At 34.1% G+C, this 18,402-nt stretch overlaps 1 protein-coding gene across 1 annotated transcript; it reads right to left on the bottom strand.

The window, feature by feature from the left end:
* Nucleotides 1-9,155: 9,155 nt before the first annotated feature.
* Nucleotides 9,156-17,099, bottom strand: LOC136226588 (uncharacterized protein At2g38710). The gene is made up of 5 exons (XM_066015153.1): nt 16,719-17,099; nt 12,577-12,696; nt 11,861-11,975; nt 10,424-10,517; nt 9,156-9,679 (listed from the first exon to the last, which is right to left on the bottom strand). Exons 1-5 carry the CDS (start codon nt 16,820-16,822, stop codon nt 9,474-9,476), a joined length of 639 nt encoding a protein of 212 aa, XP_065871225.1. The 5' UTR covers nt 16,823-17,099; the 3' UTR covers nt 9,156-9,473.
* Nucleotides 17,100-18,402: the final 1,303 nt, after the last annotated feature.

Here is an 18,402-nt window from a genome sequence, read left to right as displayed (position 1 = left end):
TCCCCCTGACCTTCCCTTCTTCTCTTTCTAATATCGTTTAATTCCATCTCCGTATCCTCACCCTTATCTCCCCCTTCCTCCCCCTTATTCTCACTTCCCTCATTTTCTTGAGGAACCTTAAAAAATGGCCCTGAAACAGGGCAAATCAGAACCTCCCTCTCCCCTTTCCCAACATGTCTGGTCATTCCCCTCGCCCCTCTCCCTCTCTCTGTGTTAGTTATATCCCTCATGACACCAAATCCTCCTCCCCTACCCCCTCCAAACCCCCTTTGATTCCCTGCTATACTGCCCCCAATACTATCTCTTAACCATTTCGCCCTACTTTGATCCCCTCCTCTTCTTATTGGGGCCTTAAGCCATTCCCCCCATTCTCTCTGAATTTTCCCCCCATGCAGATTAAAAACTCTTTCACAAAAACGTTCCGTATGGCCCAGGCAGCCACACACATAGCAGAAAACCCCTAACCGTTCGTACTTAAATGTTGCTAAAGACCAGACATTTCCTGTGCTCTTTAGTTTTTTAAATCTCTTCAACGGGCGCTCACTATCTAGACTGACTTTGATTCGCATAAATTGTCGATGGATACCAGTGTTATTATTCAAATCATATTCCTCAAAGGACCCCAGGAAGTTGCCTAGCTGTTTACCTACTATCTCAGACATAGTCCCCACAGGTAGCCCATAAATTTGCACCCAGATAGAGTAATTCAGTAAATTCACATCGTCCACATGGACACCAAAATTCCAGACATTCATAATCAACACGTAATTGTCAAAAGACCAAGGACCTCCAGCTAGCACCCTATCCTTATCAATCGGGTGGAAAAATTCAAATGAGTAAAGGTTAGGGCTTACCTCTTGAATTTCAACTCCTCTGACTGGTCTCCACAGCACTGCCATTCTGTTTTTCATGCTTAAGAAGTTGAGCGGTCTGTCCGCAACAAACCGTCCCAAAAATCGGAGTCCCGCATCCACCACCACTTCTGCTACAGGCAGCACAATCAGATCAAGATGCCCCCCTTCCTCTCCCTCAATTCGGAGCCTCTCCAATTCCCTATCCATTGGTCACAAAAACGAAATCCCTGCCCCCTCAGATTGAACCGCACAAATCACAAGCAAATTGAACCCCACCACACAAATCTCCAGCAAAATTCAACCACAGCACACAAATCTCAAGCAAAAGTGACACACATCATACAAATCACAAGTAAATGAGTTTATCCTGGCCAATTTGAAACACAGTACCCAGTTCACGAGAACAGAGAGGTCGACGCCTCCTTGCGCAAAGGAAATCCGCCGCACGTTGACCCTGCTTCGCCATCGTCTCCACCACAAACCGACGCCTTCACTCAACACAGCAGCCCCAAAATCAAGAAACCATACCTAGGTTCATAACAAATCAACACAAGAAACCCACACTAGCACAACAGGCGGCACAAAAACTCTCCCAAAAGCGGAGACTAACCTTCACCCAAGACGGAAGGACACTCTCACCGGCGACAAACGATCAGCGACAGTGCGGCCCAGGTAGCACATGCGGCGATGGCGACGCGACTTCGTTTTCTTATCGAGAGAGACGGCGCAAGAAGGAAGAAAAGTTAATTCAAATAAATAAAAATTTTACTCAATTCTTTTCATATTTTTTTACTCCATAAATCCACTTTTCTAATAAGGAATATAGGGTTACAGTCCAGTAAATACAAAAAAAAAACCCTCCATCAACGTCTAAAAAATCGGCCCAATACCACTCAGCCCCATCTCACCAAATCCACAGCAATATGGAGATACTTTTGTTATTTAACCCTATAGGTCAATCTTTATTATCAGATTGACTACACCATTGATAAAAGATCTTAAATCTCTCTATCTCTATAACTTTTCACTTGCTATTTTCTTGATCTCTTACTGTCCACTAACTTGATCGTCGAGTGTCTACAGAGACCATTCCTGGAGCAAAAGGAGATCCAACAAAGACATTGTTTGAAAATCCTTTAGTCTTATTATTTCGTAAAGTGAGTGTGGAGTAACATATAACTCCTATTCTCATTTTCTCAAATCATCTTCTCCCACTAAAACCGTCTCTAAAAACATGACGGACCAGTAGCCAACTACTACGCCAGTCAAAGATATGTTGATCCTTTTGATTGCTACTTCAAGCTCTCCCTCGGCGAAAGTCCAACTCAGCCCCATGGGACAACTACAAAACCTAGCCCTTTTGCTAACGGAGGTCGACTTTGAGCAAGAGGTATTCGGGCCCTCCAAGTAGCTCCTTAATATGATCAAAATCTTTTAGACAACTCAAGTCGTTCAGATGGCAACCCAAATGAGGATCATCAACCAGGAGCAAATCATCTAAGAGGAGAATAAGAAGATTTAGGAATTCCTGAAGGCTCAACGTCCGTACAACAACAGTCTTCCGCAACAACCACTAGCTCACTAAATAAACTCGCCGGTAGGCCACTCATCCTCGAACGGCTCTAGTGGTCGATGATGCCCCGAAGGATATATATGGATACAACCCTCAACTCATTGAGCCAGTCATCGATTTCTCACTAGTTGAGGGGCCGTATCATTAAGATGGGGAGCCAACTCTCCCTAGAAATGTCAGAGTCAATCTAAGCATTCCTCACGAAAAACAAAAATGTCTTCATTTGGACCACGAAGGACATCATGTGTCCCCCAATCATGCAACACATCAGTTGGACATCGACTCTACACACACATCGGTGAAACAAAAGAAGAAGTTGCACTCCTAAGAGAAACAACAAGCAATCAAAGTTGAGATTAACAAGCTCTTAGTTGTTAAGTTTATTAGGAAGGTGCACTACCGTGATTGGCTCTCTGACGTAGTACTTGTAAAGAAAATCAATGTGAACTATAACATGTGTATAGATTTTACTGATGTTAATAAAGCATGCCTGAAATATTGTTACCCTCTGCCTAACATCGACCAGACAGTTAGTCACAAAAGCTTTAATTAAATTTATATAACAATTTGTTTAACAAATAAAAAATACAAAAATATAAATCTGATTAATCCTCGAAGACCTTGTTCGCCGGATTAGCGCATATTGTCTTTTAGAAAGTATCATCCTATTGAAAGTTTTTTTTGAAGCAAACATCCTACTAAAAGTTATTCTTGACACATGAGAATTATGTATCAAAATAATTAAATCCTTACTTTTGTCTATTATCTTTTATAACCAATCTAGTCTTATACTTATTAATTATTCTATCTACTTTCATTATCTATTTGAAAATCTATTTAAAACTTAGTAGTTTTATTCCAATAAAAAGCATCCTGAGGCTCCCTGATCTTTTATTGTTTGGTGCATTAAGCCCTTGATCTTTCATTTAGACACATTGAGCCTCTAATTTTTCATTGTTTGGTGCATTAAGTCATCGATCTTTCATTTAGACACATTGAGCCCTTGATCTTTCATATATGAGTGTATTAGGCCCTTCCGTAAATCAATTCATATATGGGTGTATTAAGCCCTTCTATAACTGAGATCATAGCAATTGTGTAACATGCGTGTTAGTCATATGTTTTACTTCCTCAACCACTCTTTGAGTGACACGTGTATAAGAGAAACCTATCCATTTTAGAGGTCACATGGAAAAAAAAGAAGAATGAATAAAATACAGGATCTAAACTAAAGCATAAGTTCTTCCAGCCCCTTTACAATTTCACGACTAGGAAGAAGAAAAACCCTAGAATTGTATTCTGCTCAACCTTCGAGATTAATGGCAGGCCAACAATCAAACTTCAATAATCAAGCTTGCAATGCTTGTGTGGTTTGTGAATGTGGTATTCCTGCAAAGTTGAAGGTATCATGAATTGAAGCAAATTCTGGTCGGCTTTTTTTGGAGATGGAGTACAAGATCAAATGTATGTGAAATACGTTGTTATGATTTCAGTTACGGATGGACCTAATACACCCATATATGAAAGATCAAAGGCTCAATATGTCTAAATGAAAAATAGAGGGCGTAATGCACCAAACAATGAAAGATCGATGGCTTAATACACCAAACAATGAAATATCAAGGGTCTCGGAATGTTTTTTTGCCTTTTATTCCTAGAGAAAGATCAACTAGTTCTCATGTATAATTATACATGATGTTTCACTCATTTTAACTTCTTCCAAACATGCAACTTATCTAGAATGATGAGGTTGAAATTTAATCATATAAATTAGAAAATCTGAGTCTAAAAGATTTTTCTAGACTCTATTCCATCCCTTCCTCTACCCTCAACTTCTTTATTGAAAATATAGACTATTTTCATCCAAAGTTTCTATAGAACTTTAAGTAACACTATTGAAGTGAGCTTTAGCCTTTATTCCTAATAATTTTAGAATGGACGTACCATTTTATATTAGGTTTGATAGAAGTCTATGAATTTGTTGAACAATTATTCTTCTTATTTGGAACAACTTGAATTTTATAAGTATGCATTTTTTTTTTTTTTTTTTGATGAATTATAAGTATACATATTACTTGAGCTTTTGACCAAAATAAAAAGAAATAGTATTAAAAGAAAAGAAAAAGATAAGAAAAAATCAGGAGTAGTAGTGGTGAAAGGAAGAAGACAAAAAAGATACGGAAAGGAGGGATTATGCATGGGGGCAATATCTTAATTGTCTGGGTTGGGTGCATGTGCATGCCTCTATCTCATATTCTTCTACTTTGCCTAAACCTAGTGACATTCATCAAACTCATCCATCTAATGTGCACAATCTAAGCTTATTAGAGATTTAAATCATCTTAAAACTTAGATTTAATAAGCTAAATCTAACGATAATGACCAAATTCATTTTGTTATTCAGAATCCAGATAACTATTACAGACTAATCATATAGACTTGTTTGTTTATCAAAAAATACTATGCAAGAGAATATTTTCCTGATTTTTCGGTATTCGTTTGTTTTGGAAAATAAATCAGTAACAAGTCAACTTGAAAATATGTAAAGGAATTAGAAAAATGTTTTACCTTTTTGAAACGGGTAAAATATTTTTCAAAAGTTAGAACCCCACTACTTCTTTTCAACTAGCAGCCAAGGTTATTCTCTCTTCTTCGACTTTTTAAAACATCCACCATTTTTATGTTCTTTGAGTTGCAGCAGCCATCTATCAGTCGGTCATCAATTCATAAAATTTCTGTCATTCTCTCCTCCACTGTTCTCACCATCGTTCTCTCCGCCGCTAAGCTCGATCATTATTGCATGTAAATAGCGGTTGGTTTTTCTTTTATTTTTTATTTTTTTTTTGCTTGTTTGATTTATTTAGATATCATTGTCGCCAATAAAATTTTTTGAATGAAGGTTGGGCCTCGACGGAAGTCTGGACATCCCAACTATGTTGGCACCCCCAGCACAACCGACAACCCTTTTATTAATAAAAAATAAAAAAATTACAGAGGAAAGAGAGAAGAAGAAAAAAGGCAACAGAAAAGCAGGAAATTACATGACGCGAATATGCGCTATATTACAAGTGTCATCAAACACCAGTGCCTGACAGAGGTGAGGAGCCGAATGCCACCAGCAGATGGAGGAAGCCGATTGCCCATGATTCGCAAGCCTATCCGCGGTTTGGTTCTCTTCCCTGAAGATATGAGTGGCTCTTCAGTTCATCGTCGACAGCTGATTAAGGCAACTTTGCCAATCTCTTCTTATTCTCCAAGGAACCTCTGCCTGATTGTTATTTAGCAAGTTAACAGCGTAAGAAGAATCTGACTCTATCCAAAGGTTCTGCCAGTTCCTTTCCCACGCTGCTTTGACTGCGAAAGTGATTGCATTGAGCTCTGCTATGTGTGCAGGTGAGTTCTGAATGGGGAAGGCAAAGCAGCCTAGAGCAAATCCCCTATAGTTTCTAAAGATACCTCCTACCCCGGCATTACCAGAAGCACTCGAAGCTCCGTCCGTGTTGACTTTTAGCCAGTTAACCGGCGGAGCAATCCATCTCACAAACACAAAATCGGGCTCAGGGGGAGTACGAATATCAGCAACAGCAGCGGCTGATCCCTCATTTATCAGATGCAACAGTCTGCACTTTAACATTTGGATTGAAGGAAGCTCACCGTCAAATATAGCACGGTTTCGATTAAGCCAAATAAACCAAATACAGGTAATAACAGAAAAAATCCATCCTTTCCTCCTACTGCGTCTAACTCGTGTATCACGAATCATGGAGAAAAAGTCAGCAAAGCAGGAATTGAAGCTACAGGTAACGTTAAAGACATTAAAGAGCAGCGTCCATAGCTCTCTAGCAACAGTGCATCAAACAAACAGGTGAGTAGCGTTTTCTTCATTATTTTTGCATAATGCGCATCGTGTAGCCAGAGAGAAACCATAATTTTGAAGCAGGGACTGCAAAGCAAGCTTACCATGCAGCAGTTTCCAGCAAGTGGCTGCACGGGAGGGAGGAACAAAAGAATTCCAAATGAACCTGCTCTACGCAACCGGCTCTCCCTGAAGGAGATGCGAGTAAACCGAACGAGCTGTAAGTTTACCAAAATCCGATGGCCGCCAAATACAGAGGTCATTTCCATCAAATATTTATGTATACAATTTCAATGTTTCAATCTGTTTTAATTTTGATTCTATGTTCTGATCTATTTTAATTTAAATTGCTTCCCCTTTCGTTGAGATATCAAACTACTTTATTTATCTTCTTGTTTCGATATATTTTGTTTTTGTTCGCATTTCTAGTATGAGTTTTGCTAATATGAGCTTTTATGTATTATTATTTGGATTGATGAATTATATTAATTCAAATTTAGAATTTATTATTATGAAAGATATGACTTTCTTCCAATATAGTTTCTCCTCTTATATTCAAAAAAGTTGCCTCATATAAACTTAACGCACCTTCAAGATCAGTAATCAATGTAATTTATATAAAACCTTTGCATTTTTTTCAATCATCTATTATTAGATATAATTTAATTAAAGTGGAGCTTCATTTACATAAAGTTGTTATTTTATAAAAAAAAAAACTAACATCACAAAAAAATCGAGTTTCACGTAAAACTTTTAAACTTTATATAAATCCTCAATTATTATACATAATTTACGTAAAGTTGTTATTTTACAAAAAAAAAACTTTACAAAAAATCGAGTTTCACGTAAAACTTGAACTTTACATAAATTTTCTGTTCCTAGATATAATTACATTAAGTGAGATTTAATTTATGTAAAGTTATTATTTTAAAAAAATAATTACTAACTTTGAGAAAAATTAAATTCCACGTAAAAACCTTTAAATTTTACTTTAAAAACTCTATTGTTAGACATAATTTACGTAAATTGATACTTAATTTACGTGCAGTTACTAACTTTGCAAAAAAAAATTGAATTTCACGTATAACCTTGAGCTGTAAATCCTCTATTATCAGACTTATTTTACGTAAAATTATTATTTTATAAAAAAATCATGTTTCACATAAAAAAAAATTAAAGTTTACAAAACTTATTTATTTTTAAACATAATTTACATGAAATAGTACTTGATTTTTTCCACATTTTTTTTATAAATTAACAAAGTTTTACAAAAAAAAAAAAATAAACTTCGAACTTTACGTAAATCATCTATTGTTAGACATAATGTACGTGAAGTAATACTTAATTTACGTAAAATTATTATTTTATAAAATTAAAATCTATAACTTTACAAATAAAAGTCGTGTTTCACATAAAACCTTTAGATTTTTCGAGTCATTTATCTATAGACATAATTTATGTAAAGTGATACTTAAATACATAAAGTTCTTATTTTGTAAAAAAAAAAACATGAAACTTGATTTTTCGTGGAGTTAGTGTTTTTTTTTCTAAAGTAACAATTTTATGCAAATTAAGTATTATGTCATGTTCTTTCAAAAAAAAAAAAGTATTATGTCATGTAAATGTAAATTATGTTTAATAAAAAAATTACTTTTGTAAAATTTAAAAGTTTTATGTGAAATAAGACTTTTTTTTGTAAAATAATAATTGGCCTAATACACAAATAATCCCCTGAACTTGTCTAAATGTTGCAACTACCTCCCCGAACTTTCAATTGTAACAACTTATCCTTCAAACTTGTCCAATTGTAAAACCTAACCCCTCAAATTTGTCCAATTGTAAAACATAACCTCAAATTGCTGACATGGACTGCAATTGAAAAAACACGTGAAATACAAAAGCTACAACGCTCGTGAAGTGTGATAATCAGATTTTTGGCGTGATACGAATATGGGGAAACGTTTTTACGGTTGCTTCAAGTACGAGGTAAAAAAAAACTCCCAATTTGGGATTATGTTTTACAATTGGACAAGTTTAAGGGGTAAATTGTTACAATTGAAATTTGAAGGGGGCAGTTGCAACATTTGAACAAGTTCAGGGAGTTATTTATGTATTAGGTTATGCCATAATAATTTTATGTAAATTATGTAAGTTTAATGATTTTATGTGAAACTTGATTTTTTCGCAAAGTTAGTAATTTTTTTTTTTCAAAGTACTAACTTTATGTAATTATATATCATGTGAATTATGTTTATAAATACATGGACTTCTGAAAAATATAAAGGTTTTACATGAAATATGATTTTTTTTAAAATAAAAACTTTACATAAATTAAGTATTACTTTGTGTACATTATGATTTATGTAAATTCAAGAGCTTTTTTTTTATTGTGAAACTCGATTTTTTTCACATTTTTTTTGTAAAGTAATAATTTTACGTAAATTAAGTGAAACTCCATACAAATTATGTTTAATAATAATGGGTTAAGCTATGCTTACTTTGTTTTTGACAAAATAAACTCATCCAATGGTAGAAAAAACAAAGTAAAGCTTACTTTGTCAAAAACAAAGTAAGCATAGAATGCACCTTAATAATAAATAAATTTTGTAAACTTCAAAGGTTGTACATTATCTCTAACAATTTTAGGTAAATTAAATAGTTGTATCTAACAATAAAATATTTTCGTAAAATTCAATGGTTCTACATTAAACAAGATTTTTTGGAGTTATTTGATCATCGAAAAACTTCAATGAAGCTTTAATTTTTCTTTTTGAATAAAGGCATCAAGAAAAATTCAATTAAACACCTCGTAAGCATTAGAACACCTGAATCTTAGATGAGTACTAAAGAGGCTACACATTCATCCACCAAATAAAACATCAAACCACGAATGCAATTTTCTATTAGCTTTTGACTTGAGTGATGAGTGCATATTGAAAAATAAGGTGAAGAAGGCATATTCTTGAAGCCCAATTTTGATAATTATTAGTACACAGATGGATACCTGAGTTCAGGTGGAGTTGGTGTTCTGCTTCTTCAAAATCATCATCAAATGAATTTGAAGAATGTAATTTGACAGATTACAACATAATTCAGTTGGAACAAAAACAGATTTGCTACAACTCAAGTCTTTTTTTTAATTTAATTACTTTTTGTTTGCCCAACAACCTTTTCACTTATTAGGCAAACATCAATGGTTGATGAGCTTAGCTCCATTAATAGACGGACCTGTGCCCCTATTTTTCTTCACATACGCAACATACTCACTATAGCTCAAAGTAAATAATGTACTCTGGTAACGTGTCAACCTTATAGTCTTCCGAAGTGACTCCGTTATGATCCCCCCGTAACCTGCTTTACGCATCAGCGAATCAATGGCCTCAATTTTCGTCCAACCTGAACCAAAAGTGCCAATTCAACAACAAATATCACAGGAAATGTGCTTCAATTGTTAGCCAAAAAAAATAACTAACACCATCGGACACGTCATCACATCAACATGCTATGTCAGCAAAAGTTAATATATTTGGCATTGCCACATCAGAAAATTCAATAATAAATTAACATGTTATGTCAGCGAAATCAATGTGCCACATTAGCAAACACTAACACCACTGTTGAATTCCTTATTTTGCACAACATTTTTTTTTTCGCAATAAAAATATAGCAGAATATCGGCGAAATGGCATCAGTATTATTCATATTTTTCCCATGAGACTAATAAATACAAGATTCTATAGATGTGTTTCAATGCATATATGTACATTCCATCTGTAGCAGTGTGATCCAAGATAAGATCTTACCGAGAAAAGTTGACGATTTTTTTTTTTTTTCGAAAAAAAGAGACATTGTAAGACAACATTATACCTATGTTTCAGTTCCATGAAACACTAAAACCTAATCACTTCCCCTTGTTTGGAAACTTTCATTTTGATGGGTTTTAAAGAAATTCTTAATCGAACTTTTACAATAAAATAATGTATATATATCCCAATTCATAGTCACAGATCAGAAGTTAGCCATTCAATCACAAGACCTCAAATAGTTCATTTGAAGAGAGAGTTACTTTGGATGGTGGCAAAAATATAATATCGCTCTTTCTAAATATAATAGTTTGTTGTCATTGGTAAGAATGTTTACCTTCATGGGCAGCCACTTCAGGCAAATATGTGGCACTTCGCCTAGCATTGTTATCAGGATCATTAAATTCAATAATTAAACCGTGCTTTCCAATCTGCAAGGAAAAACCAAATCATTATGATCAGTTCTTACTACATTAAAGTAAAGTAAAACCTAGAAATATGTTTATGTAGTATATAGATGTTTTATTATGAGCTACCGAAGGCAACGGCTAATATCAATGCCACAGGAATATTTAGTATAAATCTGCAATCCTATTCTTAGGCAACCTGCATTGATTCAAGAAGGGTGAATATTCATTGGTTATCCAACCAAGATAAATGTTCCAAGCACCCAAAGTAGCTACAAGGAAAACCTTTTCAATTAAGACTTGGACAATAATCACCTAAGGTGGGATTCGCTAATATAAATGCAAATCAAAACAAAGGCCAGCATATATAAAACTATATGATTGCTTTCCCTCTATGAAAGGGATGTGTTTCATAAAAGAAGAGAGCATCATGCAGGACTGTATATAAAAAGACCAGTTTTCCTTTCATCATCATGATTATTTACTGTGATGATCAAAGAAACTTTAAGAGAAATCTCAATATCTTGTATTGAAGAATGTACATGTATCTATACACGGATAATAAGCTAGACCAGGAAACTGATTTTGAGGCTAATTAACTGTTGCTATGTTGACTATCGACAATGAGCTTATTATGCTGCCATATGCAAGGTAGGATACCTCAAGTTGAATAGGGCATATTTGTTTGGTAGAAGCACTCTCCTGTTATATATGCTATTATCCTGATTTTAACATCTATTAATGATATATGTTTCCGCTTTTTTTATTCTTTTTTCCTTTCAAAAGAAGAATACTGATTTTGCAAGAAATTATTAATATACTAAATTTAAAAGGTCAATTGTCAGCTTTCTTTCAAAAAATTAAACACTTTTGAAATTGTTTTACATCGAAGATATCAGCAATTGAATTGAGATAGTATTAGATTCTTTTAGGCTTATTAACACTTTGAAACAGTGATTCTCGCACATCCATAATTTTGCTCCACTGTGTCCTATACATGACAGCATATATACTCATTCAAAGAGCCATGGTGGGTGCCAGACACCTCATGTACCAAGTTATTCTTTACATTTAGATCAAGTGAAAGTGAACTGCTCTTACATTATAATGAGGGAGAAAAAAGAGAGAAAAAAATGAATAAAGCACACATTGTAAAATGGCTTTTCTGCCTGCCGATCAGGCAAGAAAAATGCCAAAATGTGTATTAAGAGCACAGATACACAGTCAGACTACAATATCATGTTCAAAAAGAAAAGGACAATAATGTTCACAATAAAGCCTAGTAGCCTAGAGATGTTAAAACATTTCATCCACAGACCACAAGATCCCAAAGATCAGAAAATCTAACTTGTCCAAAGATCACATACCTCCCAATCAGTATAAATGTTAGCAGTTTCATAGTCAGTCAGAACGGAAACTGTACATTCCAGAAAAGGCAATTCTTTAGGTTGAATTGGAGGAAACCTACGGTCCTTCAAAGCACTGCAAGATGACAATAAATAAATGGAAAATAGGAACAGCAATTACACACTTAATCAATGAATCCTGCATACTCCGTGAATGAAGACATAGAAAAGAAATAACAATTGCAATAAATTTTTTGAAAAAAAAACATCACTGATTAAAGTAGAATAAGTAACTCAACTTTATTTGGTATCAGCTGTCCAGCAACAATGAATTCCCAGGAGAATTTCAAATTACAGAAAAGTAAATTCTAAGGAGCGGTTACCATAGCACATTAAATCCAATCCACTTAACATTACCCAACTGCATTACTATCTACGCAATAGCAAGTTGGAGATCCAATAGAAAGACATCAACATAGGATGATTTAGACTGCAACAATACCTTCTAAGTGCATGACCTAACAGGTACACGGGTCAGTAATGAATTTAAGGGGGAAAAGCTTAATTCTTGAAACTACATATATTATACTACATATAAGTATCCCAAGAAATGCAATGCAAGTATATGAACCATTTTTCTTAGGGAGGGGGGAGGGGGGAGGGGCAGAGGAGGATTGAAGGAAATCCATGATTTTAATATCTACCTTCATAAAATAGGCTGTAATATGCCACAATACCTGGTTAAAGCATAGTCCTTGAACCCATTAATTAAGTATCGAGCTTCAAGTGTTCCAATGCATCCACGTAAACGGGGCTCGCCACCATTGACTGTTTTCTTCCAAGTGACAAAGAGTGGACTGAAATAATAAATTTCCATGTGACATGAGATCTTGAGTAAAGTAATTATACTATCAAAAACATCTAATCCATCCACTCCTCAAAGATTCTGCAGATAAATCTACAAACTTCATATTGTGTACAAGATCTGGAAAAGATCACTAATAAAACAAGGACGCTTAAATCATTAAAATAATCTTTTAAAAGGAAAAGCCATGCAGTATTATATTATATCAGTTCCATGAGAACTAGGATATGAACTACCATCAACTTAATCTGTGATTTGTCAATTTGCATAGTCTTATTTTTTGTTATGCTCCCAAATCGACTATTTTGTTTAGTTGGTTTACGTTTTTGTCCTATCTATTTTTGTTTTTGTGCTATCTATTTTGTTTGGGACTTGGGTAGTTAATTTTTCATGCAACTGTTGTGTTATTCAAGGAATTGGATAGGAACAAGAAGCAAGTAGTTATATTCCTGATATAAAGGATTTCATAAAAACAAGTAGTTAGATATAAAAAATAAAATAAAAAAAACAATCTTATCAAAGAAGGGTAACAAGCAACTATTCTTTCTTTTGGTCTTACATGGAAAAGAACTCTAACCCAATCCTAACTTGCAAGTTGGAAGCAAAGTATTTTCAATTCATGTTCATAACTGGTGATTTATTAAACAATAAAAATGTTTATAATTCAAAAGAGAACAAAAGGAAGTAAAGAGAAAATTCCTTGAAAAATAAATGGAGGAAGCTAAAAGAACAAGATTCAATTTTTCTTTTTTTCTTATTGAGTGCATGAAGCATAATCTCCATCTACTACTGTCTTCCATTTGTATGTGTTTAGATGCAAGAATAAGATGCTTGATGGTTGTATTCATCAATGTATTATTCATATTCAAATTAATGTATATTAGTCAGGATGTACGAAAGTAACTTGGAGAAAACTAATCAAAAGGTTCTAAAACTAGATTAGAGCCATACAGGTCCAAAAACCAGTTTCAGGATTAACAGTTAAATAAGATCCACATGACAAGTTAAATTTACTTTTTAGCATTATAAAAAAAACTTGGGACGAAATCCATCCAAGTTAAATCATATCTGTATATCATGTAAATGTAAAAGCATAAATTAATCAAGTGCTAAAATATGATAGAAACCTGTGAAATATTTCTATCTCCATGAACTTAACATATCATCCAAAAATAAACACCAGTTAACAGGATGTGAATAGCGGTACTTCTCCATCAAATTTGCAAAAACTAGAATATTACCTCATTTAGGGTTTTAATTTTGGGCAAAAAAAATTAAAGCATTATTTGTTATGAACAGCATTCTACTATGAAACAAGATGACGTATACCACTTCATGTCATTAAAAGTCAAGAAGGATGGAAACCAAAAAAAAAACGATAAGTGAAGAAAGGAGAAAGATTCAAAAAAATATTTGAGCTCAACAAAAAAGCTAGAGGTGATGATACCTCAAAATAGCCAATGGCTCATGTTGCAACTGACCACACAAAATTAGACACCATTAACATCCAATAAAAGAGACGGCAAAATGAGGGGAAGAAATGTGACTACCTATTTCTACAGCAATAAAGCCACCTGTGCAAAGCAAATCATGAGGCAGGGAAACACAAGGAACAAACAACCTTTTATATGTTAAAAAAGGATCTTCTGTAACAAATAACAGTTTTAAAGGAAATGGACAATGCTGATTCTTTCAATTTTAGCTGGTTCACCTGTTTTTCCCAGTCAGTTACAGTCAGGAAAAGGTAAAAGAAATATGAACATAAATAGAACCAAATTTCAAAAAGGTCGGATAAATAAAAAACTCCTGAAGCAGCGTCCCTCCCACTTTAGCTAACTGATCAGCTTAATTCCATCAACCCTTCCTAAGTTAAGAGGTTAACTTGGCTGGTTTAGAGATAGAAACAGAAAACAGATACAGAAATATACATTGAATCTAACCAACAGAGAGTCAAATAGACTATTAGATTGAAGAACTCAAAGAACTATTACACTGCTAATGAAATCAAAAGACAAAGATAGAATGGATTGAGCCTAAACCCAACCCCCACACAAAGATATTCTTCCCTCTCTACTCAATGAGCAGAGCCTAACTCAAATGAGACAAACAACGTGATTTTGCATATCCTTTCCTTCTCTCCCTACTGTTATATATAACCCAACTACAACCCTCTCTCTTCCCTAACTAACTCTCATAAGACCCCAAGCTACGTGCCCCTTAATTCCCATATTACCCTTGATGTCTATTAGCATATTCTTTATCATCCAGTCTTGTTTCAAACATACATTTGGAACCAAGACTAATGTTCATTACCATGCTGCAACTTAACTTGTAGGAAGATTACAATACCTACTGATGAATATATAAGACTGCATCAGATAAAGCTGACTTACATGTTATATTTATAATGCAAGCATAGCCACTATGGCACTTCTAAACCTCTCAATCAACTCTAAAGATGCATGCATTAATAAGTTAATAACTATATCCATCTCAGCTCGAGTGTGCTTTATCCATTAGAATAGAAGTGAAGTGAATGATCAACCAAACAAACCTACTAGTCTAGTTCATCTGAGCCCATACTCAACTAGAAACTCTCGTGAACAATGATAGCATATAAGGAAATGCTCAACCATTAGCAAAAGATGCCAAAATACTGATAGCCCATTAGTGACAGTGGCTTCTAACTTTAAAAACCAGACTGCAATCAAGAGTACAAGTAGATATTTCAAAGCTAAGAAAGCAGTTCAACAATAAAAAATACCATTTAGTCTCCCCAATTTAGCAATACTTAATTACTTAAAAACAAATCTAAATAGGCACTAGTATTGGGATACAAAACAGTCATGCCATCATTTAGTCTTATGTGAGAAAATATCAACAATAGCTTGCCCACTTCAGAATCTTTAAAATTCAATTTATGCATCATACTTGTCAAAAAGAAAAAAATTTATGCATCATATGATGCAAGCAATATCTTGCATATTCAGATGAGCATGTCTTGGTTACTGTCATGGAACCATTTGAACTAAAAGCTCAAGCTTATAGTTCAAGGTCCACTTCATATTAATATCTGACAGTTACAAATTAAAGAAAGAATTCTTCTAGAATGTGATGAAATACAAAATATACTAAATCAACAGTTACATCTACACAATAGCTGGAAGATGAAAAAGCTAACAAGTGCTTAGATGAGAGAAAGAACAGAAAAGAAAAGGACAATCTAATAAATGATGTCATGTCCCTTAGTATCCCAGAAAAAAATTGGAAAACATTTCCAGTCACTTGCATGCTTTTCAAGCAACAAATATAAATGCAATATACAGTTCTGCAAGCATAGTGTTTAAGAAATAAAAAATAAAATAAAATAAAAATTGGTTAAATGGAGGAAGTGAAGCAAAATAGCTCATTTCAAATGCCAGAAAACAAAATCACATATATAGTGAACTCTCAACTCTAGTCTATGGCTTAGTTAAGTGTAATATCATCAGAATAAAAGATATCGCAGTATATATAAAACGATACAGAATTTATGAAGGCAAATTATTAACAGTCATTTTGGTGGGATAAAAAAAACCAACTATATGGAACACAAATATTCTTTCAAGAGCCTGCTGTAACGAAAATAAATAAATACACAATGTCAAAAACACAACGGTAAGAATAGATAATCATCAGCACCTGTAGTTAAGTACACTGGATCATCTGTACTAAATGCAAGTAATTTTAGTACACAGAAAAACGAACACAACAAAAAAAAAAATTGAAAATTTTCAACATTTACATATATAAAGCAGCGGAGTACATTCTAGTATAACACACTGAATCCAACACATACTCCACCAAGTACAACTACCGCTAAATAACCCACCAAAAATCTGAATATTCTAAACAACACAACCTAATAAAATAAGATTAAAAAAAATAAAAAAAAGCAACATAGTAAATCAGCAATAAGACGATCAAAAGCAGAAATTGATTTCAGTATAACTGAGACAGGAAGAGAGAGATTACTGTTGCCCGTCGTCAAAGAGAGGAGGAAGAGGTTCCTCGCTGTTATAGTGAGCGACTAGGGTATCAAAGCAATAAACAGCCATTTCCCGGTTTGCAGAAACCATTATTTTTCCCTGTACTTGTCTTGAAATTGAGGGATTGAAACCAAGGAAGAGACGCAATTGAGCTTCTATGTGTATTGCTGATAAATTGATATTGCTTTGATCAGAGATTCTGTGGTTGTTTATAATTATATTATTACTGAGAAAGAGAAAGGGAGAGAGAGAAAGGAATCAAAAGAAATTTATTTCAATTTTAATTTTTCTTTTAATATATTTGTGTTTCCGTCTTATGTGTTCCATGGCTGAAGCATACGTCTCAACTCTTTCCTTCCGAACTCCACCCATATTCGGAGAGGAGAACAAATTTAGTGGTATTAGTATTGGGTTAGACTCCGTGTAAAAATAATGTGTTAAATTATTTGCATTAATTGTACCATCAAATTAATTGCACTCTAATTAAGTTTAGAGGTATTAATTGGATCTACTGATCATATATGGTAGTAAATTACAAAACTAGATCTTGGAAGGGGCTCATTTATATGTTTAGACTTATTCTTATACATGCTACTCAAATAGACTCTTCCACTTCTAGAATACCCATAACATCATTTTTTTCTCCCTAACTCTTCTCATTCTTCCTCCTATTGCGAACGGCGGCAATTTGCGAATGGAAAAAACGTTCGGTGAGAACGGGTAAATCGGGAAAGAAGAAGGACCAAGATAAACCGAAATCGAAGGTATGTCTCTCCACATGTGTGTTTGTTTTCTTCTACTTGATTTCAGTTAGGTTCTAGAGTTATACATGGACTCGTTGTGATATGTTTGTTTAGACTTAGGTATTAGTGTTTAATAGCTAAATTGGTGATTTTCTAAACTAATTTGTGTTATATACGTGTGAATCATGCCTAGTCGGACTAATTTGTGTTGTTTTCTGGCATTGAGAATTGGTTTTCGACAGTTTGCATTTTTTGAATTTGCTTCACATTTCATAAAATGTGAACATATAAGCATATTGATGGAATGCGATCAACTCTGTGAAGTTGCGAATAGATAAACTCTTAATGAAGTCATCGCATTTCGATGAATTGCGATCACTATGCATATATGTGAATAGTTAAAACTATAATGAGATAGTCGCATTTCACTAAAATGTGATATGGATGCATTGAACGTGAATCGCATGTTGTAGTCTGTGTTCGCATTTACATGAAAATGCGATTAGTTATGTATCATATTTAGTGAAATGGGATGAGAATTTTTGAAATGCAAATGGCATGTGTTTGTCTGAACTGCAATTTTACTATGTGAAATGCAATTACATGTTCCAATTGTCAAAATAAAGGCGGTAAAAGCGGATAGTGGTGTTAAATTTAAGTATCCTTGGAGTTTGGGCACAAAAGGCACAATAACAATAAGAGGAGACCTTGAAGCAATGATTGACTTGTAAAACATATTGACGCCTTCACAGATTAAGGTTTTTGATGCGCCTCAAAGCTAACGCTCGATGAGACTCACTAAGGGATAATGTACCCCGTCGTTATCAAGTAATAATCTAGACAAGTCTAGGTATCGAATCCACAAGATTTATGCTGCAAGTACCAAACTACTAGGCTTCTAATGTTATCTAGGCTATGTGAGGTTTG

Source organism: Euphorbia lathyris, chromosome 4 (assembly GCF_963576675.1).
Source record: "Euphorbia lathyris chromosome 4, ddEupLath1.1, whole genome shotgun sequence".
In the NCBI taxonomy this organism is placed as follows: domain Eukaryota; kingdom Viridiplantae; phylum Streptophyta; class Magnoliopsida; order Malpighiales; family Euphorbiaceae; genus Euphorbia; species Euphorbia lathyris.
The sequence above is the reverse complement of the archived record's forward strand: the minus strand, read 5'-3'. Positions and strand labels throughout refer to the sequence as shown.

Coding starts and splice junctions, on each gene's coding strand:
- LOC136226588 (XM_066015153.1), bottom strand. CDS start 16,822: ATGGTTTCTGCAAACCGGGAAATGGCTGTTTATTGCTTTGATACCCTA. Junction 10,518..11,860: donor ACATTTATACTGATTGGGAG/GTATGTGATCTT, acceptor TTTTCCTTGCAG/ATTGGAAAGCACGGTTTAAT. Junction 9,680..10,423: donor TGAAGTGGCTGCCCATGAAG/GTAAACATTCTT, acceptor CTTTTGGTTCAG/GTTGGACGAAAATTGAGGCC.